This window comes from Mugil cephalus, chromosome 8 (genome assembly GCF_022458985.1).
Source record: "Mugil cephalus isolate CIBA_MC_2020 chromosome 8, CIBA_Mcephalus_1.1, whole genome shotgun sequence".
NCBI classification, from domain to species: Eukaryota; Metazoa; Chordata; class Actinopteri; order Mugiliformes; family Mugilidae; genus Mugil; species Mugil cephalus.
Window position 1 is genome coordinate 22,833,118 of NC_061777.1, and position 25,906 is coordinate 22,859,023.

The 25,906-nt window shown below is 41.8% G+C and overlaps 4 protein-coding genes across 5 annotated transcripts; 3 read left to right on the forward strand and 1 right to left on the reverse strand.

The window, feature by feature from the left end:
- Nucleotides 1-181: 181 nt before the first annotated feature.
- Nucleotides 182-10,244, reverse strand: lrp13 (low-density lipoprotein receptor related-protein 13). Its single transcript, XM_047592077.1, has 21 exons — nucleotides 10,145-10,244; nucleotides 9,900-10,055; nucleotides 9,013-9,228; nucleotides 8,724-8,924; nucleotides 8,090-8,305; nucleotides 7,763-7,995; nucleotides 7,300-7,429; nucleotides 6,516-6,706; nucleotides 6,180-6,366; nucleotides 4,546-4,758; nucleotides 4,254-4,437; nucleotides 3,982-4,183; nucleotides 3,680-3,844; nucleotides 3,289-3,489; nucleotides 2,400-2,949; nucleotides 2,187-2,306; nucleotides 1,864-1,971; nucleotides 1,542-1,775; nucleotides 1,066-1,450; nucleotides 336-444; nucleotides 182-253 (listed from the first exon to the last, which is right to left on the reverse strand). Exons 1-21 carry the CDS (start codon nucleotides 10,194-10,196, stop codon nucleotides 230-232), a joined length of 4,077 nt encoding a protein of 1,358 aa, XP_047448033.1. The 5' UTR covers nucleotides 10,197-10,244; the 3' UTR covers nucleotides 182-229.
- A 435-nt stretch (nucleotides 10,245-10,679) lies between these two features.
- LOC125012238 (mothers against decapentaplegic homolog 2) lies at nucleotides 10,680-20,232 on the forward strand. 2 transcript variants are annotated; one of them, XM_047592078.1, is made up of 11 exons: nucleotides 10,680-10,868; nucleotides 11,778-12,190; nucleotides 13,435-13,524; nucleotides 13,745-13,938; nucleotides 14,590-14,724; nucleotides 14,901-14,975; nucleotides 16,025-16,078; nucleotides 16,243-16,455; nucleotides 16,602-16,739; nucleotides 17,228-17,372; nucleotides 17,974-20,232. In XM_047592078.1, exons 2-11 carry the CDS (start codon nucleotides 11,955-11,957, stop codon nucleotides 18,095-18,097), a joined length of 1,404 nt encoding a protein of 467 aa, XP_047448034.1. In that variant the 5' UTR covers nucleotides 10,680-10,868; nucleotides 11,778-11,954; the 3' UTR covers nucleotides 18,098-20,232. The 2 variants fall into 2 exon arrangements, with proteins under 2 accessions (XP_047448034.1, XP_047448035.1); XM_047592079.1 differs by having other exon boundaries at nucleotides 14,901-14,963.
- A 392-nt stretch (nucleotides 20,233-20,624) lies between these two features.
- On the forward strand, nucleotides 20,625-22,384 carry LOC125012596 (immediate early response 3-interacting protein 1-like). Its single transcript, XM_047592609.1, has 3 exons — nucleotides 20,625-20,801; nucleotides 21,131-21,232; nucleotides 21,316-22,384. The coding sequence occupies exons 1-3, from the start codon at nucleotides 20,711-20,713 to the stop codon at nucleotides 21,369-21,371; spliced, it is 249 nt and encodes an 82-aa protein (XP_047448565.1). The 5' UTR covers nucleotides 20,625-20,710; the 3' UTR covers nucleotides 21,372-22,384.
- A 47-nt stretch (nucleotides 22,385-22,431) lies between these two features.
- si:ch211-12e13.1 lies at nucleotides 22,432-25,177 on the forward strand. The gene is made up of 5 exons (XM_047592608.1): nucleotides 22,432-22,828; nucleotides 22,918-23,081; nucleotides 23,803-24,045; nucleotides 24,209-24,412; nucleotides 24,539-25,177. The coding sequence occupies exons 1-5, from the start codon at nucleotides 22,584-22,586 to the stop codon at nucleotides 24,733-24,735; spliced, it is 1,053 nt and encodes a 350-aa protein (XP_047448564.1). The 5' UTR covers nucleotides 22,432-22,583; the 3' UTR covers nucleotides 24,736-25,177.
- Nucleotides 25,178-25,906: the final 729 nt, after the last annotated feature.

Below are 25,906 nucleotides of genomic sequence, written 5' to 3' on the forward strand. Positions count from 1 at the left end.
TGTTGCTCATCTCCATTTCACTGCGAAGGCACGTTTCCTTGTTACCCACTGACCACCAGCTACCGGTACTCAAAAATACCATAGAGTGAACAATGTTGAAGTCACAGCTATCAGGCATAATTCAACAATGGTGGTTTAAGCAATAGCAAACAATTCTGAAATAACTTCACAGGAAACAGTGGAAAATGCAGACCATTTATTTAAAATGTCACATGCACACAAATCAGCCTCAGTCCACTGAAGATACCACTTCCTGCAAAGAAAGACAGACAAGTCAGACTGTTCCACAAGCGCAGTAAGAAACTTGTAGTTAATATAGTTTTTGAGCGCTCCACCTCTGGCTTGTCTGTCTCCACTGGGGCGGCCATGGTACTGGGGATGGTCTCTGCTTTGTTCTCCAGGTCAGTCATGCTTGTGTCCTTCACTGCTGCTGTGTCAGTCCTCCTGCAGAAACCAAATGCGGAAATGTGATTTCGTGCCATTTGTACCATGAACAGATGCTGAATGTGGCGACGCTTTTTAATGTCCTCCAGACATCTATTGTTCTGTAGAAACACCAAAATATAATTGAATTTACAGTCTATGACCCTTTCATGCAAAGCATCACGGTTGGCATACCTAAAATTGGCTTGTTCACCGCACTGGATCGTTTATGTCTATCAAATGAACCGTCACGCAATGTTTTACATGCGTGGTCCCAAGCAGATGACGCCTCCTACTCTCCACCAATAGGTTAACCCATTGTGGGTAAAATAAAGGTTTTTCCTATTCTATTCCAATTTAAGTTTAATTAGATTGAATGCATTGCCAGACATTCTGGCAAAGATAATTAAGCCACAATGATGAATTGAGTCTTTTTAGCACAGTAATAAGCAAAGATTGAGAAACTAAAGGTAATCCAAGCACTTGGTGTGACCACTGTGCCCAATGCTGCTTTCATGCAACACACGATTGCTGTCAAATGGTTAAAATGGTAAACTTTTCCTATCAGTACCACTCATTGCTTAGGATGAGGAGGCAGAATCAGTATTGGCATGTTTCTCATCAATGAATAAATAGATGAACCTCAATTTGGCACTCTTCTTCCTCTTAACAGCCACGGCAATCACAGCGATGACCACAATGCCTGCAATGAGACCCGCTGCGCTGTAGATGAGAGGACCCTGCATGTTTTTCAGCACATTGTCCTGACAGGAGTCACCACTGTAGCCCAGCGAACACGCGCAAGCAACAACTCCTCTGATCTCCACACAGTGGCCGTTGTCGCTGCAGCGTGTCTTGCTGCACTGCTCGGCCTCAAGGTTCATGAGCAGATTGCTGACATTCAGGGTGGAATTGTAGCCTGTGACTTCAGACAGAGAAGGAGGAGGGGAGGGAGAAGGAACAGAGGAGCTGCGAGGCTGGGTGGGAGCAAAAGCCTTGGGTCCTGACCACTGGTGCAGACGGACACCTGGAGAGAGAGGAACATTTTTTTTAACTTTAAACAGGTGGCTTCATCGTCAATTTTACACCACTTTCTTTGTTATGAGATTTAGACTGACAGTTCTCGTCTGAGTGGTCAGAGCAGTCGACATGGCCGTTACAGAACTTCTCAACAGGCTGACATGAGAGCTGATCCAGACATGGCCTGCTGCCAGCTGGGCAGTGTTGCTCCAGGCTGCAGTGGGTGTCATTCACATGGATGTGGTCATGGGCACATTTGCATGTCCGACCTGCTGGAGTAGCGAGGCACAGGTGCTGACAGTTGCCATTGCTCTCTGTGCACTGGTTAGAACCTGATAAATACAAGTGGGTTGTTCATCAGCAGGAGTTTGTCATGTTTGTTTACGTTTAGAAGCAGCCACTAAAGTTTTGATTCCATACCAGTCTGACTGGACTTGCTGAATGCCTTCAAGCTGAGTGCTTCCGTGCCAACTTCAAACCACAACTTCTTTTGCTGCTGACCGTCTCTGTACCAGAGCCTCGTCTTGTCTGAAGGAAAAGACCATAGATGTTTATTATTATTAAATCCTGCTTTCTTACATAATATTTAGCTGTTTTTATGAAACAATATCACCATTTGCATTTTGTTCCAAATTACTGTGTTATTTGCAATGACTAAAATATGGAATCATTTAAGGGTAGGTTAGTGTAGAACAGCACAGCCATCACATGTTCCATTTAGTACATATTATACAAGTCATTACCACCGACAGTAATCCAGAGCAGCGTGTCGTCACTCAGAGCCATAGCAGCCAGGCCATCACCAGCCTTCAGCTCTCTGTATCCTGATCCATCAATTGGAACAGAGCTGATGGTCCCTAAACCTGGGAAAAGTCCAACATGTTACCTTGAACAGAACTTGCTGTGACAACAGCTAATAATGTCTATTTTTCTCTCTTTTTTTTAACAAATCTTACTCGTGTCAGCCCAGTAGATCGTATCCCCATTACTAGAGAAGACTAAAGATGTAGGTTGGACAGCATCCTTCCACACCACTCTTCGCTCTGCACCATCCATGGTGGCACACTCCACTGTGGCCACGGCACCAGTATCCTGTAGATACAGATTTGAGAAGCAAACTCTCCCACTGGGAGGGTGGAGGGCAATTGACTCCATTCTGCCAATCCCATCCTTTATGAGAACGGCCGTGTATGCATCTTTGATGGAGGTGACCTGCAGACGGGGCTGTTTGATGCTACTCCAGAAAATGTTAAGCGTTACCCAGTCAAGGGCCATGGCTGTGATGGTGTCACCCAGCAGTTTCAGAAGCTGGCCTTGAGCGCCCAAGATCGAGTCCTTCAGCCTGAAAGAGCTGAGTGAAGTTGTGCCGTCATCTGTTAAGAACAGCATGTGCTCACGGAGGCTTAAGTCCATGATAGTGGCTTCACTGACGCTGGGAACCTGCAGGGCCAGGTGTTCAGGCCATCCGTGTAGCTCTGCTGCTGTGTGTCTGGACTGCAAGTAGATCTGCAGAGATAAAGACACATTCACCTAAAACAGGATTTTATATTAAAACACACACCACAGGAATGTAAAGCCAGTAGTCAGCTAGCTTAGCTTAAAAAAACTGAAGCAGGGAGTGACCACTCGTCTGGCTTTGTCCCACACATCATTTTACGTGTGAATTAAAGCATGTTCTTCTGACATTCATCAACAAGCTCTGGGTGCGCTTTCAGGTGCACTTTAGCCCATTTGAACATAAATGTGTAGTTCCCCATTTTGAAGGTTTATGTGAAAATTACCCTGCTCTGCTGAAAATCTTATATTGTGGATGCATTTAAGTAAAATTACAGCCTATATAAAAACCTGAGTGACAGTGGAGGGAGACAGCATGAGCAGGAAAGCTGAATTGAACAGACTGGAGCAAGTCAGGCCATCCTCTGCAAGTAATAGACCGGGGGGACACTTGCATACAGCCTTGGGTCCTGGTGCCAACACACACATGAAGGAACATTCAGTCTTCTCACAGGGGTTCTCGCTGCCAACCTGCAGCAGTGGGTGGATGATCTGAAACCAAATCGAACACAGTTAAGCAGCGTTTTTTTAAACTTATGTTTACTGGATACTGAATTCAAATCTAAATCTACAACACACATTATCTGCCAGTGTTACACAGTATCTCAAATGTAAGTTCGAGTTTAACCAAATCTGTCTTAACAATGTTTTCTAAACATCTGTAATTTAAGTTTTTACTCACCTTTACAGCAAATGGTTGCCTGAGTCTTTTCAGGAGAACACGACGGTTTTTACCATGGATTTTATGAGCGGCCTGCACCACTCGCTTCTTTGCATCAGACCAGTAGAGTAGGTCATTGAACACTGCCACAGAGAACGGGTTGGTGGTCTCCTTCATCTGTAAAATCTGAACATTACATTTATAAATAAGCATATAAGTCATAACTATTTTCCCCTCAATGCATACAATTCCAAATGTTCTTGGTTGCTTATCTGCCGCATCACTTTGGATGAATGCTCAAGTTCATACAGATTATATTTTACCCGAATGTCATCACCATCCAGTGTGGCAGATCCAATTGTCTTCAGCCTTTCATCTGTCCAATAGACTCTGTCAGAGATGGTGTCCACAGCCACACCCCCAGGCCAGCCAAGGCTGGAGGTCACTACTGCCCTCCTCTCCGACCCATCCATCCCAGCTCGCTCAATCTTTGCTGAATCACCAATCTCTGTCCAAAACATCAGGCTGGTAGAAGAACAAACAACTCTAAACACTGGTATTTATAAACAATAGCGCACACTGAAATCGCACCAACCCTTTTTGTGGCAGCAGGGCCAGAGAGCGGGGCTGATCCAGGTCTTCATCTAAGATGATGGTGTGGTCCGAGGAGTCCACAGATGCTGCTGCCAGTCTGATGGCAACAATCTGACTATTCACCCCATTGATCCAGTACAGGTTTCTCCCAAGCCAGTCCACAGCTACCGAATCGGCTCGGACACCTATGGAAATGATGGCGTGTTGTGCAGCGAGGAGGTATCCTTATGACATAACTGTCACACCTATTCTTCTGACAAAAACCCACAATACTCCATTTGTGTTGCACCAACCTCTAATCAGAGTTCCTGTGGTGTTTTGGTCCAGTGATGACCAGCTGATGCCGTCTGTGTTCAGACAGACCCAGTAGACTTTCTGATCCTTCCAGTCATAGTCCAGAGACAGGATGGCCTTCTTGGCAGAGGAAGACAACACATCTATGCTGCCACTGCGCAACCCATACAAGTAGAGGTCTGTCTGGACTGAGGACAGCAGCAAGGGTTCACCTGACAGTTGAGAAAAAGGAAGTATTATTCATGGTCTTATCCAGTGGTCTACTCAAAACGTCTGTTGACATTATTAAAAGGAGTATTATGGGTACACAGTGACAACATGAGAGGTAAAGATATGTTTCATGACAATAAATTGTAATAAGCCATTGCATTGGAGGTTTTGTGTTCAGACCGATGCAAAAGCAGTCCAAGTCCTCCAAGATGGCCGACGGTTTGCAGCATCTCCCAGCACAGTCTCAAGAGCATGGAGATTCCAGGAAACAGGCAGTTACTCTTGGAGGGCTACACAGTGTTGTAGAAGGTCCTCAACCAATCAGCAGGACTGGTATCTGCACCTTTGTGCAAGGAGAAACAGGACTGCCAGAGCCCTTTGAAATGACCTCCAGCGGGCCACTGGTGTGAATGTCATTCACATGGAGGTTGGTTGGCATTTACCATAGCACACCAGAATTGGCAGGTCAGCCACTGGCGTCCTGTTCTTTTTCCACAGATGAGAGCACATTCACCCTAAGCATGTGTGACAGATGTGAAAAGTTCTGGCGAGGTATATGGAGGGACGCAGACCTCTATGCAATGGGTCCCAAGTTCTTCCTGGTGTCTCATGGTGAGAGTTTGCAGGCAGTTCCTGGAGGATGAAGGAATTGACACCCTTGACTGGCCCTCATGCCCACCTGACCTGAATCCGAGAGAACACCTCTGGGACATCATGTCTCAGTCCATCCAACGTCACCAGGTTGCACCTCAGACTGTCCGAAGTGGGAGGAGATGCCGAGGACACCAGTGTCGTCTCATGAGCATGCCCCGATGTGGTCAGCCATGCTAACTAGCACATGGGGCCATACAAACTTCTGAAGACCACTTTTTTGTTACTGTGATAAAATTTCAGCAAAATGGACTAGTCTGGTGCATGATTTTCTCACTTTGATTTTCAGGGTGTCTTTAAATTCAGGCCTCTGTAGGTTGACTCCTTTTTATTAATGATGTAGCATCCTTTTGCTCCCAACACAGAGTCTATATCAGTATAGATATTTCCTATTGAGATGTGAGGGGTTGCTTTAATTGTTTTAGACCAGTGTATAATACTTAAGCCAGATGCAGTCAAGGCCTTAATGAACAGTGGAAATAAATCAGTTTGACAGTTTCCCTTTTTGTAAGGATCAAGATCTATCACTGTTTAGGGATCTTCTCATCTTATTGAGAGCCAGGCTACCCATTTACTCCCGTCATGTCCAGCCGACTGTCAACTGGCATGCGACTGACATGGACATGAGTGATGGCAATCCTCCCATCTTACTCTTGGCAACAAACCAGGTGCATATCCCCAAATTGCTGTTAATAGGTGTACTTTTCTTTATTTCCACAATGCTTCAAATGTAAAAATAATTAACTAAATAAAAAGTATTTCAGGGCTTTACCTGTTATCTTGCAGTGGTGTTGATCTGCCTCCATTATGAAGCCTGGGTGACAGTCACATTGGAATGAGCCTGGAGTGTTGATACACAGCTGGCTGCACACACCTGGTGTACGGTCTTCACACTCATCAATGTCAGCACAGGACAGCCCATCATCCATCACTCTGAACCCTGCTGCACAGTGACAGCGCTATACAGAAAATATTAAATACATCAAACCATCCCATACTCAATAGCATGACATCTTCACACATCAGCTCCCAATGCATTGGTCTGTATGTAACCATTTAAGCTACTGAAGTAAATTCAACTTCAGTGTTGTGGATACAGCTGCCTCACCGTTCCCTGTGGTGTGCTGTAGCAGCTCTGGGAGCAGCGCCCGTTATCCCCCTCCCCACATGTTATCTGGCAGCTGCCTCCCTCATCTGAACCATCTGCACAGTTGGTGATGCCATTGCACACCAGGACTGGATCCAGGCACTCCTGACTGCCACACTGGAACTGGTGAGGGAGGCAAGTCACAGGTCCACCTGGAGAGCAGTTTAGTTTAATACATATCAGAATACGCCCTAAATAATTTGCAAATTAGAAAAAAAAAGGGCATATTTAAGATAAAATTAAGTGTGTGTATATATCCCTTACATTCAAAGCCTCAAATGTGTTTGAAACATTGTTTTATGAACCTGTTTGGGATATTCCTGCAGTGTTTCAGTCATGCAGGTAAAAAGTTGTTACCAATTGTGGCATTTTCTTTTAAAAGAGCCATCAATGCAAAGTCAATGCAAGCTGAACTGACCTTCCCTAGGCTGCAAGAACAAAATGGTTGTAAGTCTTCAATTGTTCCCTGAAACTAATACCCTCAAATGAAGTCAAGTCTGCTCTTTAGGCCTACATGCATTATATAAATGTGACTAATATTTTTCATTAAAAAAAAAAAAACAATGTAGCAGGTGGTGAAACTGTGGCATAGTTCAGTTTGTGTGAATATAGTATACCTGTAATACAGCACAGCTACTTGTAGTGATATTTGACTTGAGATTTTATTTATTTATATATATAAAATCTATAAAGATATATAAAATCTTATACACACACACACAATCATATATACGCAACTACTCACATTCAGTTTCATCACTGCCATCATCGCAGTCCTTCATCCCATCACACCTCCAGACAGCAGGGATGCACTGGGTCTTGGAGTTACATGACCACTGGAAGTCACCACAGTTCAGCAAAGCCACAGGACAGTCCTAAAGAGGAATGACTCCTTCATCATAACTGAATCATAATGTGAACAAAGGTCCATTGACCATTTGTAGCCATTTTTAAAAACTGCCAGCTCCATGAGTGTTATGACAAAAGATATTTAGCATGAAAGAGCATTGGAGCGATTATGTCACCATGAAATTAGTTTTCAGTCCGATTTACTGCCACCATTTCAATTTCAACAAACACCTCCAGAAAAACAAATGACTATATGGTCCTATAAACATGATCAAACCCACTTGTCATTTTAGGACTGCATTCATGTTGTACCTAAAGCTTTAGCAGTTACATTACTCATGATTGTCTACATCATCTACCTTCTCATCAGTGCCATCCTTGCAGTCCTGGTCTCCATCACAAATCCACTCCTGCACCAAACACTCCTTGCTCTGAGGGCAGCGATGTTTGGTGGTGCAGACTGGTACTTTGGTGCAGCTCTCCTCATCCGAGTGGTCTTTGCAGTCCGGGTTACCATCACAACGCATTGTGGCCGACACACAATGGCCACTGGTAGTACACTTAAATTCAGAGGCACTGCAGCCCTCATCAGCTAGAGAGGAGTGTAACCGTCAATGAGGAGTCCTCAGTGATGGTTACAAGCAGAGCCCAGTAATCTGGGTTGTACACATTCATTTCCAACATACCACAGTTGAACTCGTCACTGCCGTCCAAGCAGTCCCTCTCCCCATCACAGAGGAAGCTGTTGGGAATGCAGCGGCTCTTGTCATCACACTGATGAGTACAGCCCTCCATGTGCTTGGCGCATCCCTGTTCATCAGAGCGGTCCTGACACTGAGGCACACCATCACACACCTGGCTCTGCTCTATGCACTTCTTCCCATGGGCGCACTGGAATTGGTCTGCAGAAGACACATAACGAAGATGCAGATGGGTCTATGAAGTGCATTCCTTGTAACAGTCAGTTACAGTGAATCTTCGCTTCATGACGCCTATGGTATTCAGCATTAGTTGAATGCATTTTAGTCAGTTGGATAGGGTTGGATGTAGTTTGCGTTTACAGCACCAAAAACTACATCCTCCAAAATAATTCAATGGAAGATCACCTTTATGAAGATATTTCATTCTAAACAGACAATATAACAGTCATGAAGCTAAAATGTAGTGCAGGAATGTTATATTAGAAGTTAGTTAATTAGTGTAACTAATGAATGTTTTCAGAATGTGGATTATAACTTGAGGTCAACACTGGCCACTAGATGGCATTGAAGTCATATTGTTAATTTATGTACAAAAGGAGTACACAACCACACAAATGACCTGTTTCACATGCTGATGAACAATCTTCCTCGTCTGAGCCATCTCTACAATCAGCTTCTCCATCACAGACATGTTTGTAGAGGACACATTCTGCATTGTCCTTGCAGGGTTTGGACCCCAAATGACACTTGATGGGTGGCAACGGGTCCACAGAGGCAACTGGCACAGAGGTTGTACTGGTACTTTGCTCCTCTTGGCCCTCTGATGCGGATGCCAAAGATAAACAAACATTATGAATCAAGTTCTGAGCACAGTTGTGATCACCATTGCTGTCAGGTCATAACATTACCACAGTTGGCCTCATCTGTGCCACTTAAACAGTCCCTCTCTCCGTCACAGAGGAAGTTCGCAGGCAGGCAGCGGGTATTGTTATCACAGTGATGAACACAGTCCTCGCTTTGCTTCACACACTGCAGTTCATCAGACTGGTCCTGACACTGGGGTATGCCGTCGCACACCTGGTCCTTGTTTATACACTTCTTCCCATGGGCACACTGGAACTGATCTGTTTACATGTAGACATTACAAGACAGCTAATGTCACTGTCCATCTATCAGAGTACATCAAATCTATCTCGGTTACCAGATTATCAGCCACATCAAAACCGAAATCAAAACAGTACCACAATCCTGCAGTAAATTCATGCAGCCAAGTTGATCAGTTTGGGTTTGTACAGTTTTAGTTCAGCTTCACTGCTAGTGCTGGAAACCCTGGCACCAAAATCTACAGTTTTCAGAATATACAGCTGAATTAATGCATCAACATTTTATAAGACAAAATTATTTTGGGGACACATAATAAACTGGCAACTCACTAAATGGCCTGTTCATAATTTAAGGGAATTTAAAGACATGCTGTACTATATATGGCACACTCTTGCAATAGTGTGATAAAAGTGTTGTGTTTTTCAACTTCTAACCAATTTTATGGATGAAAAAAGTCAGGATGTCCGATCGAAGGCAGTGCTCAGTTTGCTAATCCAGAAAATAGCTTCCTCTGGTGTCAAAGAAATGCAACGATTCAAATGAGATTTTGCTTCAACCACAGTAACTTGCCATTTGTGTTGAATATTTGTGTTATATGAAATATGCGTCCACCATTCATTTTGAAACAGGCTTTGATAAATTTATCTTGCAAAGAAAACTGACTTCTAAACACTGCTACAAAACCGCATACCTTCACTGCATTGTGATTCACAGTCCTCCTCATCTGAACTGTCCTCACAGTCGACCTCTCCGTCACACACATGATTGTAGGAGACACACTCAGACCCATCCTTGCACAGTTTGGAGCCCAGGTTGCACTTTAAAAGACGGCTTCCAACTGAAACAACTGTTTCAAGGGAAAAGAAAAAGTCAAAAGGTGCTTACTGCAATAGTAGCAACAGAGTTTTAAAACAGCTATTGGCACATCTGCCTCACCTTGCAAAGACCCTACCAACAACAGCACATAAAGAAACAAACATCCACCCATCGCCACAGGTAAAACAGAATAGACGAAACTCTTCCAACTCCTAAGTTGTTGAACTATATAATGGTACCAGGTGAGGCCAATGCAATCTAATTAAACACCTGAGTAAGGGGGAGGAGCTAGTGTGTCTAAATCCTGAACAGTTGTCATAATATCCTAAATAAAAGTTAGGAAAACTTTTCAAATAATAACCATTTACTATCCTAATAAATCTAAATCTATGGCACAACTTGGCATTATTTTCTTTGTTATTGCGATCTAGCGATATAGGGATATAGCTGTTTCTTTATTGTTTTATTTTATTATATTTATAAATAAATATAAATGTAATTTCCAAACTTCTTTAGATAACGCCAGGTATAAACAATAAGGATCGTTAAGGAAGGACACCAGCAGGTAGGATGTCTTCTTTTAATCGTCCAATCATACTTTGAGTAGGCTGCGTTACGCGCTCGTACGTAGCCATCAAGTTTGTTGTGTTGTGTTGTTCCGGCCAACCTAACCCAGCTAACTAGCTCCTGTAGCTCTGGTAGCAACTTGAGAGGAGCTACAATCCCTGTCAAAATTAGCTGGACTAAAATACCGTTCTGGCATTGTTTTAATGTCAGCAAGGTGCTTGGAGCGCGGCGCACACCATTTTCCTCAAACGGCGAAGATTTGGATTTTAAAACTGGGGTAACTATTCAAATGTTTTCCGCATCTTTCTCGACAGTGTTGTATTTGTGTGAGAGGTGTAGCCCCGTTAGCCAGCGGGAGCCAGGGCTCAATTTGGAAGTTAGTCCCAGGATGCTAACTCATTTTTGGTGCCTATATTTTATCAAAAACACACCGACTATATGCAGCGGCGTTGGCGTGACACATTATATGGCTTAAATTCGTGAATTGGCATTGTGCAGTATGAGGTTAATTGTGGCGGAGGTTTATTTGACAAGCTGTCGTTAGGTGCCAGAGTAGCGCGACTTGACTGTTGCGCATAGGAGGATTTTTCACAACAAAAGGATTTTTGATAACAAGCTGGTAGCTAGCTTAGTTGAGCTAACGTTAGCTGCATTAGCTAGATTCTGCTTTATCCGCAAGCTCCCTCCAGTGTTAAAAGCTGCATTTGCTATCGTTTTCTCATTTCATTGGTTTAGCCTTAGATTATCCCAGTATTTTGCCAGCTATTGCTAGTAAACTTAATGTTGTGATTTGACTCAGGCAGCCCCCCCCAGCAGGTAGCTAGCAGCCGGCCTTCCCAAACCACTTGGTGTTAGCACTGTCACAACATATTTGCTTTGTTCGCATTAATTTGATAGCGTGCCCCTGCTATTAACCATGATCTTTGGTCATGTTTTACTTCAAGCAGGGACTGTAACAGTGTTACTGTGCCCGCTTTATAAGTTTGCAAGCAATCTAGCTCAGATGTCAAGCAGTGTTGTGACAAGCTAACGTCAAGTGCACATTTCTGCTCAACTTCACATCCGTTGGACCCGTGTCGACCTTACTATGTATTTCTCACTTAAGTTGCATTGATTAATGCCTTGATTTCTTTGTCAATCTTATTGTGTTTGTAATTATGTTCCTTGTGTGTGACTTTCTTCCAAGGTGCCCATCTCTTTTGAGTAAACCCTGCTAGCACTGGCTTCCACCCTGTGGCTCATTGGTCGTTAGAGGGGCTCCTCAGAGCAAGGGCCCAAAGCTGTAGCTCCAGGTCCCCCCTGTCTGTGTGTGTCAGAGAGCTCGTGTTGAGTCCTCTGGAGACTCCCGGCTTGTCCAAGTAAGATGTCCTCCATCTTGCCGTTCACCCCGCCTGTAGTGAAGAGGCTTCTGGGCTGGAAGAAGTCAACCAGTGGCCCAGGAGGAGCGGGCGGTGGAGAGCAGAACGGGCAAGAAGAGAAATGGTGTGAGAAGGCTGTTAAAAGCTTAGTGAAGAAGCTGAAGAAGACGGGCCAGCTAGATGAGCTGGAGAAAGCTATCACCACACAGAACTGCAACACCAAGTGTGTCACCATCCCCAGGTATATCCAGTCGATTAGTGTTGAAGCTAGAGTCTGAAAAAGGCACTTCTGTCACATGTTTCTGTGGAGTTGAAACCATGAGCAGATTACTGATTCTTCTTCTTCTTTTTTTTTTTTTGTTACTAAACTGAAAATGTGAAAACATTTGTTTAGGGATGGAAAAACAGCTGCACATTTGTTTATTATGAGATGGAAACTGAACAAATACCTGTTTGGTTACTAATTTAGTTATTAATTCTGTCAAACAGTACTTACAGTTCGACAGCCTGCGTCATTTGCATGGGTAGATTAATGTTAAAAGGTCAAGAGAAGATGTTCCTTTTTATCAGCCAGCCAGCCTTGATGAGCCAGACTCACGTTCAGTGGGAACACTGTGTGAACAGATTCATTTCTCACTGATGTGTTGCCAAGTACCACGTCACATGTTTGTATGTCTATAGATAGTGGGCTGGTTGTTATCGCCTGAGAATTGTTCATGGCCACACTGTTATGATTCTAGAGATAAAATGGCTGGCTTGATGCAAATTCAGTTATTTTCTGTGGAGGGCTGCACAAGTAAAGGTTATGTACATCAGTAAACGTGGGTCACAAACACAAAATAGTGCCAGTGTGGGGCATTGCCACCAGCAATACTAAGACTGATACATATTTGATAGTGATTGCTTGCTACTTACCACTTTATATTGATTCTGCTATAATTCCCTAGTTTCTTACAGAGAAAACAGCTTTTAATAATTAATGCAATTATCAAAGCGAGTGCATATATTTGTAGCATGTAGAGTTTGTTATTGTCCTGTCATTCAGAAGCAACTTATTTCATCTGTCCTATTTTTTTGGTTACTTTCTTGTGTCTCGTCTGAAAATAGCCATTTTTTTTTTCTCCACTTCTTTTGTACCATTGTGTGTCTCAGTGTTTGTTTGAATGTCTCCAGATAAGTTCTGACATAAATGGCTGTAGAGAAAAAGTTATTTTCAGTGTTTGATACAATGCTCTTTGTCTCACTCATTGTGTGTGTCAGCAGATTCCATGTTGTTTTTCCCTTGATTCTGTCAAAAAGGCTTCTCTTATTTGATTTTTTCATTTTTCATTTCAAAGTGAATTTGATGGGTTTATTTTTCCCTTATTGCTCTTATAAAAGAGGCCTTTTAATGTTCACATACCCATACTGATATTTCTGAATGAGCCATATCCCATGTTTATCATTTGTTTTTTGTTTTTCTTTTGTTGTTTTCTCTGTGCACAGCAATTGCTCTGAAATATGGGGACTGAGTACACCAAATACGATAGAACAGTGGGATACATCAGGCCTATACAGCTACCCTGACCAAACCAGGTGACTATCCTCAACTATTGTATGGTGTTGCATACAACTTTGATGTGGGAAAGATGTCATTACTATATTGGAGGCGACCGACATTGAGAACGTCTTTGTTTCTCGTCACCACTAAATGCAATCCATCTTCATTACGTCCCCTACCTGGCCACATTATTTGTCACACCCTGTTCCCCCGTGCGTCCTCTGCCCATCTCACCACCATCTCCTGTTCAATCAGATCCCTGGATGGCCGTTTGCAGGTCTCTCACAGGAAGGGGCTTCCCCATGTTATTTACTGCCGCTTGTGGCGATGGCCGGATCTTCACAGCCACCATGAGCTGCGTGCCATCGAGGCCTGTGAGTATTCCTTCCACCTCAAGAAGGACGAGGTCTGCATCAATCCCTACCACTACCAGAGGGTGGAGACCCCAGGTGAGACAAATCTGTCCAGTGGACGCATGTAATCTGAAACGTGTCTTTCTGTTCAGCATCGACTGCATCATCGTTTTATGACTGTTTCAAACCTGTAAATCAAACCTTGATGTTCTTTTTTAGTTTATTTGATCAAATTCTTTTCAAATTTGAGAACGATGCTTGCTGCTAAAATACACTAATTCAGACACAACAACAAATCCCATATAATGCATTAATGTATTGACTGGTCAGACATATTGGTGGTATTGGTTGGATACTTTGGAAAAAACCATGATAAACATTCCCAGTCTTAATGCTTTATGCTTAGCTACTAAAGCTTAGTAGTAGTGTAGTAACTAATCAAGTAGGCACCTCTACCAAAGGTTGGAACTATTCTTTAAAGAATTTCTGTAGCTGATGGATATAAAATCTGTCTGATATAAAATAAGCCACTAATCACATTAAGATTTGAGTTTAATTCTCCGCACAGTCTTCTAGTGTTTCATCATTGTCTGTTATTATGTGTCAAACTTTTTTCTGTTGTAATGAAACGTGTTATTCCATTAATTAAAACTGAAAAAAAGACAGCGCGCAGTCATTTTGGATAAGCCATTAACTGATAGCAGTCTAACTTCTTGTCTCTTCTGACACTTTTACCCAACGCTGTAGTGCTGCCTCCTGTTCTTGTGCCAAGACACTCAGAAATTCTACCAGAGCTGCCACCTCTGGATGACTACACTCATTCCATACCTGAGAACACAAACTTTCCTGCAGGAATTGAACCTCCAAACAACTATATACCAGGTGAGTTATGGGAGTGTTTATGTTTGACTGTAGTTGCATAAGAGCTGTGAATTCCCTCTACTTTTACTTTCTACACCAACTCAGGAAGGTGCTGATTGATTTGGAAGCTTAAACAGTCATATTGCATTATGATGACATCACACATTATTTGTTTTGTCCCTGCATCTTTTCAACAGAAACACCTCCACCAGGCTACATCAGTGAGGATGGGGAGGCCAGCGATCAACAGATGAATCAAAGTATGGACACAGGTACCCTAGACTAGCAAGCTCTTCCCTTTGGCTCACCTCTCGAGCCAGGTCAAAGGTGTAGATTTCTCTTAAAAAATGCATACATGAAGTGAAATAATTTTATATCAGGACTGGGTATTGCTACAGATATGCTGAATTGATTCATTTAGAGATACTTCATTTTTAAAAAGATGTTGACAAAACTAATGATGTCATTGGTTTTGGAATTTTGTTGTATTTCTGCAGTATTTTACCTCTATGTAGCACATCTTGGATATGGCTTAGTTTATTGTACTGCAGATGCTAACTTTGACCTCATCTTGGTGTTATTTGTCCCAGATGTTTTCACTGAGCTGTTGTGTCCTTGATCAATTCTTTATCTAGTATGCTTAACAATAAGGCTGCAATGACTGTTATTTTTGCCCCCATTCAATCATTTTTTGTGTCTGGCAATAGATTAGTTTGCAGCTTTTAAGGTATCACCTCCTCTTCTGTCATGGTTGGTAGGCTGGTATGTCCAGCACCAGTCTGTCTTACTCTTATACTCTGTCCATCAGTCTGAATGCATTCATTCAGGCTTCTTGCTGTTTTAAAAGTGATGGGGAAACTATTTCTAGGTATGACTGTGTAAGATTGTTGTTTTGACTTTTGTGGAAAAATTATGATAATGGTTTTAGAATAAAGGAGGATTGTGCCTCATTTGTCCATATAAGGAAATCCTCAGTATCAGAGTGTGTATAAATCGTTATTCTGCTGTTAATCATGAACATAGTGGCAGCAGCAAGCTACTCATCATTTTATGCATCATCCATTTCACTCTTGGTGCATTCAAATAAGTTACAGTTCAAACTGTGTAATCTCAGCTGAGAAACATGTTAGATGTACAAATGAGGCTTTTGTTAAAGCAACAATAGTCGCCATCACTCAATCAAATGGTCCTATGGTTCTCAGTGGTTTTTATAGTATCAGTGTCAGCTTTAAATTACAAGATGACCATATTTTCATCATAACATCTGGCCCAGCTGTTGTATTGTCTTCATCCATGACTTCTTGTTTTCTTCTATTATCAGGCTCTCCAGCAGAGCTGTCCCCCAGCTCTCTGTCTCCTGTCAATCACAGCATGGGTAAGTGTTGTAATCTATACTACTTTTTGTTACATACAGATACCACACATCAGCACTAAAGCAGTTTTATGGACTTGTGATAGTGGTGATAACTGTGGTACAGAGTGTAACAAGGAACTTTTTTGGGGGGCGTTAAACCTTTCTGTTGTGATCTCGTACTGCAGACCTGCAGCCGGTGACTTACTCAGAGCCGGCCTTCTGGTGCTCAATAGCCTACTACGAGCTGAACCAGCGTGTGGGGGAGACGTTCCACGCCTCTCAGCCCTCACTGACAGTGGATGGATTCACAGATCCATCAAACTCTGAGCGTTTTTGCCTGGGCCTGCTGTCTAACGTTAACAGGAATGCCACTGTGGAGATGACCCGAAGGCACATAGGTATGGCACAGCTTCACGTAGCGTCGCAGTTAATCAACCTGTTGCTGTTCATGTTAGCCTTCAAAATACATTCCTTGTCTTGTCTTCCATATGTACAAACATCTTGCCTGAGTCAAACCGTGTGTTTCTTCTGTCTGCGTTTATAGGAAGAGGAGTTCGACTCTACTACATTGGAGGGGAGGTGTTTGCCGAGTGCCTAAGTGATAGCGCCATCTTTGTCCAGAGTCCAAATTGCAACCAGCGATATGGCTGGCATCCAGCAACAGTGTGTAAAATTCCACCAGGTAAGACGCTCGGAAGCAGCCTGGGAAATAAGATAATATTCACATCTACTTTGCAGGCCCTTCCCAGAAAATAGAAGTGCAGATTGGATGAATATCCGCACCTCTTTTCTGTGGAGATGATGCTGTATACCCGTCACACTGTTACATGAATGACTAAAATGTTTACAGGTTCACATGGAAGCTGTGTTTTTAATTTAAAGAACACATCCAGCAGGTTTCATACTTATCTCTGACAAGTATGTATCTTGGCATGTATGCCTTTTGCAACCCCAGATGCAAACACACTTTATCAAACATGTCACAGTTTCCATAGCAACCTCTCAAACTACTTCTCCAGCGCAGTGCTCTTCTCTCACATGCTTTGAATGCTAATTAGCAGTGTGTCTTATTAGAGTGGGGGTTATAAGACATATTGCTAAGGGTGAAAATGAGGTGAATCACTGTTAGAACCGACATCCCTGTTTATCTCCTTTCTGTTTTTCTTTCAGGTTGTAATCTAAAAATCTTCAACAACCAAGAATTTGCAGCCCTGCTGGCTCAGTCAGTAAACCAAGGCTTTGAGGCAGTTTACCAACTCACAAGGATGTGCACCATCCGCATGAGCTTTGTCAAAGGCTGGGGAGCTGAGTACAGGTAAGCACTGGCACTGACACCGAGACCACGAAAAACAAGCTGGATACTACTGTCGGCTGTTCAGCTTCGTTTTACATCTCCATCTAATTTGACCATGCACACACTAATATTTTCACAACAACATGAACAACTACAGCACAAGTGTCAAACATACGGCATGTGGGTCAATAGCGGCCCGCCAGAGGTTCTAATCTGGCTCGCGACATGAATTTGCATAGTGTGAAACTTAGATAGAAGACTGCAATTTTTTTAATGAAAATAACTGACAACCCTGATCTACAGGATATCCCTTAAGTCTGGACGCATAGAGACTTCTATATATTTTTTTCCTATGGGTACAGACTTTAGGGAAACCCTGAAGAATGAATAAAGTGCAGACCAACTGATCGGCATCATTCAGGATAGGATAGCTCTACCTAGCTTCCTAACCTCCCAACTAATAATTGCAGAACTGTAGGTTGTAGTCTTTGTGATGTGTTCAAGTGCACAAGTGCACAGTCGACCTTCGCTACCAGTAGTTTATTGATGCTGGCATCATAAGTCACGTGTAATGGACTGAGAGCAGAGCCCAGGCATGAAAATGTACGTCTTTATTTTCCAGGCGGCAGACTGTCACGAGCACTCCTTGCTGGATCGAGCTGCATTTGAACGGCCCCCTGCAGTGGCTGGACAAGGTTCTGACCCAGATGGGTTCCCCGTCTGCACGCTGCTCCAGCATGTCCTAAACAGCTAAGGAATCACCCAAAAACAAAGCCCATTACAAAGATGATTAAATTTTAAACTTGTGAGTCCTTTCATGAAAAAAATGGAAACCCCACAGAATGAATTTTCTGTAACATTCTTCATAGTATTTGTGGCCCAGTTCCACACCCCTCTTTTAACTGTACACACCAACACACACAGACGAACAAATGCACACACACAGACTTTTCCGTAAAAGAAAAAAAAAAAAAAATTGGCACTTTGTTACCCATCTATGTCATGCACCTTGTTAAATTGCTTTCCCCCAAATCCTTAATATTAGATCTATTTGTGGTACAAATAAAATGTATATTGGTTTTTAGTCCGGGAAGTAGGGGAAATACCAAAAATATCTGTGAATAGTTTCTCAGTATTGAAGATTGCTTGTATGAATAACACGAGCTTGAATGCTAAAGTAATTTTTGTTCCAGCCCCCCCCCTCCCTCCCAAACCATTGTTCTGAGCCTAAGTTTACTTTTCTCTAAGAAACTTGGCCCCATCTTTTGTCAGGGGGATCGTGACTTGGTGAAGAATCGATGGCCTTGGTGGTCGTTCTCCTCTGAAGAGAACGCCTCCGTATGTTTATGAAATCTGACTTTGCCAGAACGGCCCTTTCCTCCTTTTTTTTTTCTTTCTTTCTTTCTTTTTTTTAAACTCTTGACGTGTGTCGTTATAAGACATACCTCTTAATGGACAAATAGGAATGTTATAAAAACAAAAGAAGTATATTTCCAAAAAAAACCTAAACAAACTCACTCTGGCTATAGTTTATTTCGTTGTCATTATGTGGCACTCTAGGTGTCTTTTGTTTAGTTGATTTACATCCCCACTGAACAGCATGGTATGGAAACTAAAGAGATGTTTGCCAGGCATTGCAGGACGCACTGGGCAGGGACCAGAGATATCAGCTGTTTTTTTTTTTTTGTTTTTTGTTTTGACACGACACTGGGAATCCTGAGGCTCTCTGAGGTGAGCATTAAACTTCTCACCTTGGGAATTTGAAGGTATCAGTGAACTCATTCAGTTTTTAGCCTATATCCCCATTGTTTTGCTACTTTTTTGTATTTTCATGTATTTTTATATATAAATATACTTAAAATTTTCTGTCGTTCACTTTTTTTAAGATAATATTTTCAAGACCACGGTTATTTCTAAAGTGACATGGAGGGTATGGATCATTCCTTCATTTTACCCCAAAAACTCTGTTTGAATTAATTTCCAATAGCGACTCTTTGTCTTGGTAAATAGAAAATGAAAATCACTGCCCCACATGATGATGTGTTGCCTGTTTCTATCCTTTGTTTTTCCAAAGAAATCTGGTGCATTTAAAGTACACAAAACAACAGACTTGCCTAAAACCTAAACTCTACTTTCCTGTAATGGATTTAATGATTCCAGAGGCATGTACAACTTTGTAGTGGCCATTTATTCATTCATCTCTTCACGTTTTTGAAATACACACGTGACCTCTTGTAGCCTTTTGGTGCTTGGTCAAGCGGGTAATGTCAACTAGATATAATTGGCTTTCAAAATGTTACTGCAGCGTGAGAGGAGAGTTTTTCCTCTGGGACAAAAAGAAGAGTGAATGTGCCTGCACACTAGGACATTCTGTGTTAATGTGTGTATTGTATTTGTTCTGTCTATAAAATACAGTATGTACAACAAGACTTACTAGCTTAAACTCATTACGTGGCTGTTGTGAGTTTAACATGTTCCCCTCCCTCCCTCTTTTGATGTAAATGTGTTTACCATATGGCACTAGTGATTGTACTTTAAGTGCACCTAGTGAAGTTTGGACTTGGGGAACTGAACCACGTGTTAGGGTCCAGTGTTACATTGTTTTTATCTTTGGCCTACAACATATGAATGTGAAGAAAAAAAAAACATTACAGAAACTGACGTGGACCAGACATGCATATACATAACAGTAGTACAGTATGTGTGTATTTAACAGTAATATTTTGCAAAGCAGTCAGTACAGTAGATGTCGCAGTTGTTTTACCAGTAGAGGGCGGTATTGATAGAGCAGTTCTTTTTTTTTTCTGACCATAAGCTTCTCAGGCGTGTGGCATATTATGCAGACTTCATAAAACACTAATAAAGATTTTTATTCTCATGATTCTGACTGTTTTCTTTATTAATTCCTGTTATTTAAAGATGTTTGTACATCAGTTAGTGTATACAAGTTAACGGGCGGTCTATTAAGAGTGATCATGTACCTAAAATCAGAGCTAAAACAAAGGCAGCCAGACTTTTCCTGGAGACATTTCGTCATCCCAAGACGATATTCTGCTTCTGCGCAACTCTACTTTTAAGACTTGATTTTGCACATTCTAGGTATAGAATCAATAATAGTTTGGGACATTTGCCTTATTTTAACTTTAGTTTGAAGAAAATAAAAGATCGGAGGGCTTCTTTCACTAATGTTCCGAATGAAACCTTACATGGTACACGTGAACTGCGCCTCTCTGTCAAAGTTTTGTGCCAATAAGTTTGTCCTTGCTCACCCGCCGTAGGCTACGTCAGACGTAAATAGCTACAGCTGATGTGCAGCTAGTTTCAGCTAACGCGCGGCTAGCTACTTGTTGGGACCCATCATGGCATTTACTTTGTATTCTCTCATTCAAGCAGCGATCTTGTGCGTCAATGCCGTAGCTGTATTGCACGAAGAAAGGTTTCTCAGTAAAAGTAAGTGTCTGTCGTTAAACCTGTATGCTCCATTAAATCATTAAGAAAACGAGTTAGCCGTTAGGCTAGCTAGCTAGCCAGTAACTTGACATGTTAGTAAAAACAAATGAAGAGATTTTTTTTTAAAGCTTGCTGTACCACTCGATAAATTTGGCTCATTTGTTTAACAGATACGTTGCCCAATATTTAACTGAATAGTTTTCTTATTCTACAAGCATCTTGTGCAACTTTATGAACACAATCAACGTTTATCTAGGATATAGACAACGGTGTCAGATCACAATCTACAACACAATCTAACCGTGTCTGTCCTTTCTGTTGAATCATAGTTGGCTGGGGAGTAGATCAGAGTGTCGGAGGATTTGGTGATGAACCTGGCATCAAAGTGCAGCTAATGAACCTGGTCCGCTCTGTGAGGACAGTGATGAGAGGTAGATGTCCACAATTACTGAATGAATGGCAAGGGGGGAAAACACTCTTCTTGCTCTGATCGTCTCTTGTCTTTGTCTTCCAGTGCCACTGATAGCAGTAAATTCAGTCTGCATTGTGCTGCTGCTTCTGTTTGGATGAAGAAGAGACAAAGCAGTCTGTTGTCAGGAGAACATCTCCATCACCTCAGGAATCCCACTGAAGAAACTGATTGTCTCTTCGACACACTGAATGTCAGCCTTAGTGTGAATGCTGTCATTGTATATACCACATTAATAGATGTTTTTAACAGTCTGCAGAAGTTAAAAGTGTCTAATTTACACATTTAATTAAAACAAGAACCTTCAAAATAGTTTACAAATTGGTGAATTCAGATATATTGCTGCAGTATAAGAAGACAGCATTCTGTTTCAAAATTGAAAAGCAACTAGAAAATGAATTACGACAAGTATCTTATTCCAAATTTAAATTATGTACGCTTCAACTCGGTTTTAAGGGTATAAGATCTGAATGAATAAATTAAGTATGGCACTAGTTCATTCATGTTACCTGATTAGAGTGAGACCCCACCTGTATATTAAGTTATAGCCCTCAGACAGTGTTCAGGGATTTTTGAACAGACGAATGCTGTCAGATTAGTTTACTCATAGCACAACAGCAAACCATAAAACTTAATCCAAGAGTCATTTAGTATGTATAGTTTGCAAGTAGGCTGCTCATTTAATAAGGATTTTGTCTGATCAATTACCAGTGTTTTAGCCTGCATAGTGCTTGCTTGATTTGTTTAAATTAAAGACTTTGTAATACATCATAATGGAATGATACATAAAGTAATCTTAGATGCTGTTATGTTAAAGATATGTGCAATCAATTCCAAATATCTTTGAAATATGTTCCAACTGCTGATTCACACTAATGAACTTAATGTCAATGAAAAAGAGTTTACTTTCACCTTCACATAAAGACAGAAGGCACGTTTATGTGATGATGGACCCGGCCTTATAATTGTTTGTCTCACGTTACCCTAGGATGGGGACAATTTCCAATATTTCTGTCACAATATTGCTGAATTCACTCTGAACTCGACCAGTTTGTAAATACATTGTTTAATATTGGCGTTAAAGTGCTCGATAATAAAGAGCTGTGAAAACTGGTGTGCCGACGTTATTCATTGAGACAGTCAGACGAGTCGAACGCGTTTTGTTTGTCCCAGCTCGTTCGCCGTCCATTTAAATGGCGTCGCACGGACGAACCGTACGAGCCTATACAGTCAATGGTACGAGCCGATGGTAAATTAATACTGGAAGACACCCCTATGAACCTATTGGGAATATCTAGTCTAAGCCAACGAAAATGGGAAATGTACAGGGTCATGTTTTTGCCTCGGTTTCTGTTTGTTCTGTGTATTTAATTTATGTGCACATTTACTGTGCTCACAAGGCGTTGAAGACAAACGTCCTATATTTCGACAAACTTCCAAGTTTTGTCTACCTGTACGTCAAATATTGGTTTAGATCTCTGACGAGGAGAGAAGGATGTCTGTACGCAGCACATGCTACTACAGACAGTCAAGCTGTTTACACTGTCCTCAACTGCAGGTGAGTGATGTCTGTCCGCACACAAAAGGCCTGTGTAACTAAAGAGTTGTTTATCCATATTTAGAAACAATGCGTTTGTCTTTCTAAAGACTGAAGGCTGCCTTGTTGAGGAGGTTCTGCAGTGTTGCAGGTTATGGCTGGGATTATCCAGACACTGAATATAGAGACATCCCTCTGTGCTGTCCAGTGTTTCTCTGTGGCAGACTGATACTCATGTTGCTCACTGATGAAAAGTTCAGGTTACGTCCAACAGGTAAGGCAACTTCTGTGATCGCTCCAGCTCGTTTATGACCGCGACTGCAACAAAAAATGCCCCACATTCCCATATTGCCTTGGTGTGTTGATTTCAAATGGTTAGAAAATCAACATGTTATTGCAACTTCATTAATAGTTTCAGGATTAAAATACAAAAACTAATTGGAAGCAAATATAGTCTAATGACTGAAAACAAAGACCACAAATAGTTCGGTATGAAAAGACATTGTTAGGAAGATAAAACAAGGAATAACCCGGGTACTTGGAGTGCATACATCCTGAAGCACAACTGGCTTTCCTTGTGTTATCATTCCCATAGTCTGGTCTGTCAAATACTATCAGAGACTGGTAGCATGCTGTTTGAAGAAAAAATATTTTGCTTGCACTTGGATAGTCCTACAACCAATCAGAGCCATATTTTGAAAATGACTAAGTCGTTGTAGCTGTTCTGTCCACGACAGGATAAAACCCGCCAAAATGATTTAATTGGCTCGACAGATCTTTACTGGAGCATAACCAGAAGGACTCCAGACCAACTTTTCTGCCACAAAAACTTTGTGGACAGAAGATGTCAGGCTGAATTACAGGCTATCATTCTTTGTTCAGTGATAAATAATGAGCCTTGTTGCCCAGGAATGTTGATACTGTATATGATGTGCTTGTTAAAATGACTAAAAAAAGAGAATATCTGTCTATCTCTATATATATATTTTCTTTAGGTCTCATTTGTGTGCGTCAGAGTCTGAAGACCCTTCAACCGATTGATGAGCTGAAGAAGGGTCCATTCATGCTGCAGGTTCAAGTCCTGGGCTACCAGCAAACTGATGCAGGGGTGGAGGTGGACATCTCTCTGTCAGCCACCTCTCGTTCTGGATGCCCAGTGTGGGAGAGCGTCCTGACACTGCTGTCCAAAACCAAGCTCCATAAATCCAGTAGTTGCTTATCCAAGAATGCACTCACGAGTGAGCAGTCTTATGATGAACCCTGCTCTGTGTCTGTGACCCTTTTTTAGAGTTATTGTCTTACACTTACAACCTTGCATGTAATGTTTGCCCATAGCACACGTAGTTTAGAGGTTAGGCTAATCTGGTTGCCATTACATACTTGGGTTTCTGTGTTTTCCAGGCGAAATGGAAGAAAATAATGCAGAAAATGTGAAGCAGATAGAGCTCAGAGTCCCCAGGTCTGCTGGCCTGCTGGGCTCCTTCTCCGACTGCTGTCCACATTGGCTTGTCTCTCTGCCAGCCATGTTCTTCAGCTTCAGATCTCAGAGAGCACCGAGTCTCTGGATGCTGTCTGTCTGCTTGGCTGAAATAGAAAAGCATAAAGGTAAAGAATTTTACGAGAAGACATCAGCGTTGTATATATTGATGTGTCTTTATTGGAAATGAATCTGCAGACAGTCATAGATTTATTAGTGTTTTCATTTCTCTTATTTCTCTGTCATACCACCAGGGGTTGCGATCATAACAGCTCCTGTCACCGTCACTGCCCAGTTTAAGGAGCCTCCGTTGATCCCAGGAAAAGTCACAATCAGGTTTTGTGAGGAAACCAAAAATGCGGACCAGTCTTCTGCCCGAAGCCTGAGCTTCTACATGACGCAGCGAGGATGCAGTTTATCCCACATGGTGGGACTGATTTCTAGGTCTTGATTAACTTTGGGGATAATTTATGTTATATTTGTTATTCCCTCCAAACACGATAATGATAACAATGCCCATTTTCTCAGTTGGCCAATCACCAATCAAGCCTTTTCACACATAACTTTAAATTATTTTGTATTTTCAAAGTCAAATACAGTATATTCTCATGAGACCCCACAATCCAGGACCCTGAAACTGAAGTATATTAAATGTAGTTCTGTAATCATTTGTTTTATTATTTAATACATGGGCTTTTTCCATCGTGGCAAATGTCTGTGAAACAATTAGACTGTGAGCAGAGCAGAAACCATCTTCATCATTTCTGTGGCGATTGGGCAGATCAGACCGTAGTGCAAGGTCTGAACATACGCTTAAGGTGACAAATGTACAGTGAATTGTATTATTTTTTTAATGAGGAATCATAATATTGAGATTAAAAATGTGTTTGCAAGAAAGTAGTCGGTAACTTCTTGCAATCAATACATCATGTTTTGTGGTTACAGAATTAATCTTCTCATATGACTCAAGGCAAGAAAACAAATGTGTGTTATTCCTTAAATGCCTTTTATCCGTGGCTTCAGTGAATTCAAGTGTGTAGTTCGTACCTAAAATAGCCATATTTAAAAATAGATTTGAAAGGACTTCGTGCAGTAGGTGTCATGGATCTCCTGCACATGAGCACTTTGTCTGATGCCTTGTCTACAAGTCGACTGTATGAGGCTAATGCAGACACTATCCACACAGGGAGTGAAGCCTTTTCAATATTTGATTCATCCTCCGATATCCCTGTTTGCTGCAGCTTTCATGTATGTGGAGGTCTGTCCTCCTGTATTATTTATCTGAACACGTTCAGAGCATGGCACTGAGAGAAGTGGCGTTTCATGCATCCTCGCACCGAGGCAGCTTTTCATAAAGAAAGAAGGACGAATGTTCCGAGCATGGCTTTTGTGTGTTTAGAAAAAAAAAAGAAGAAGAGAGAAATGAGAAAACAATGGACATCATGATCGGGTTTAGTCAGAGTTGGCCCTCTCCTGTTGGATTTACTTTTTAAAAAAATAATGGTGGGATTTTCAAAAATTAATTAAAGAAATAGTTTTGACAAATATTTATTCTTACACTATGTGCTGATGAGAATGTGAAGCAATGGCCAGAGGGACAACTCTCTTACCTTAGCATACAG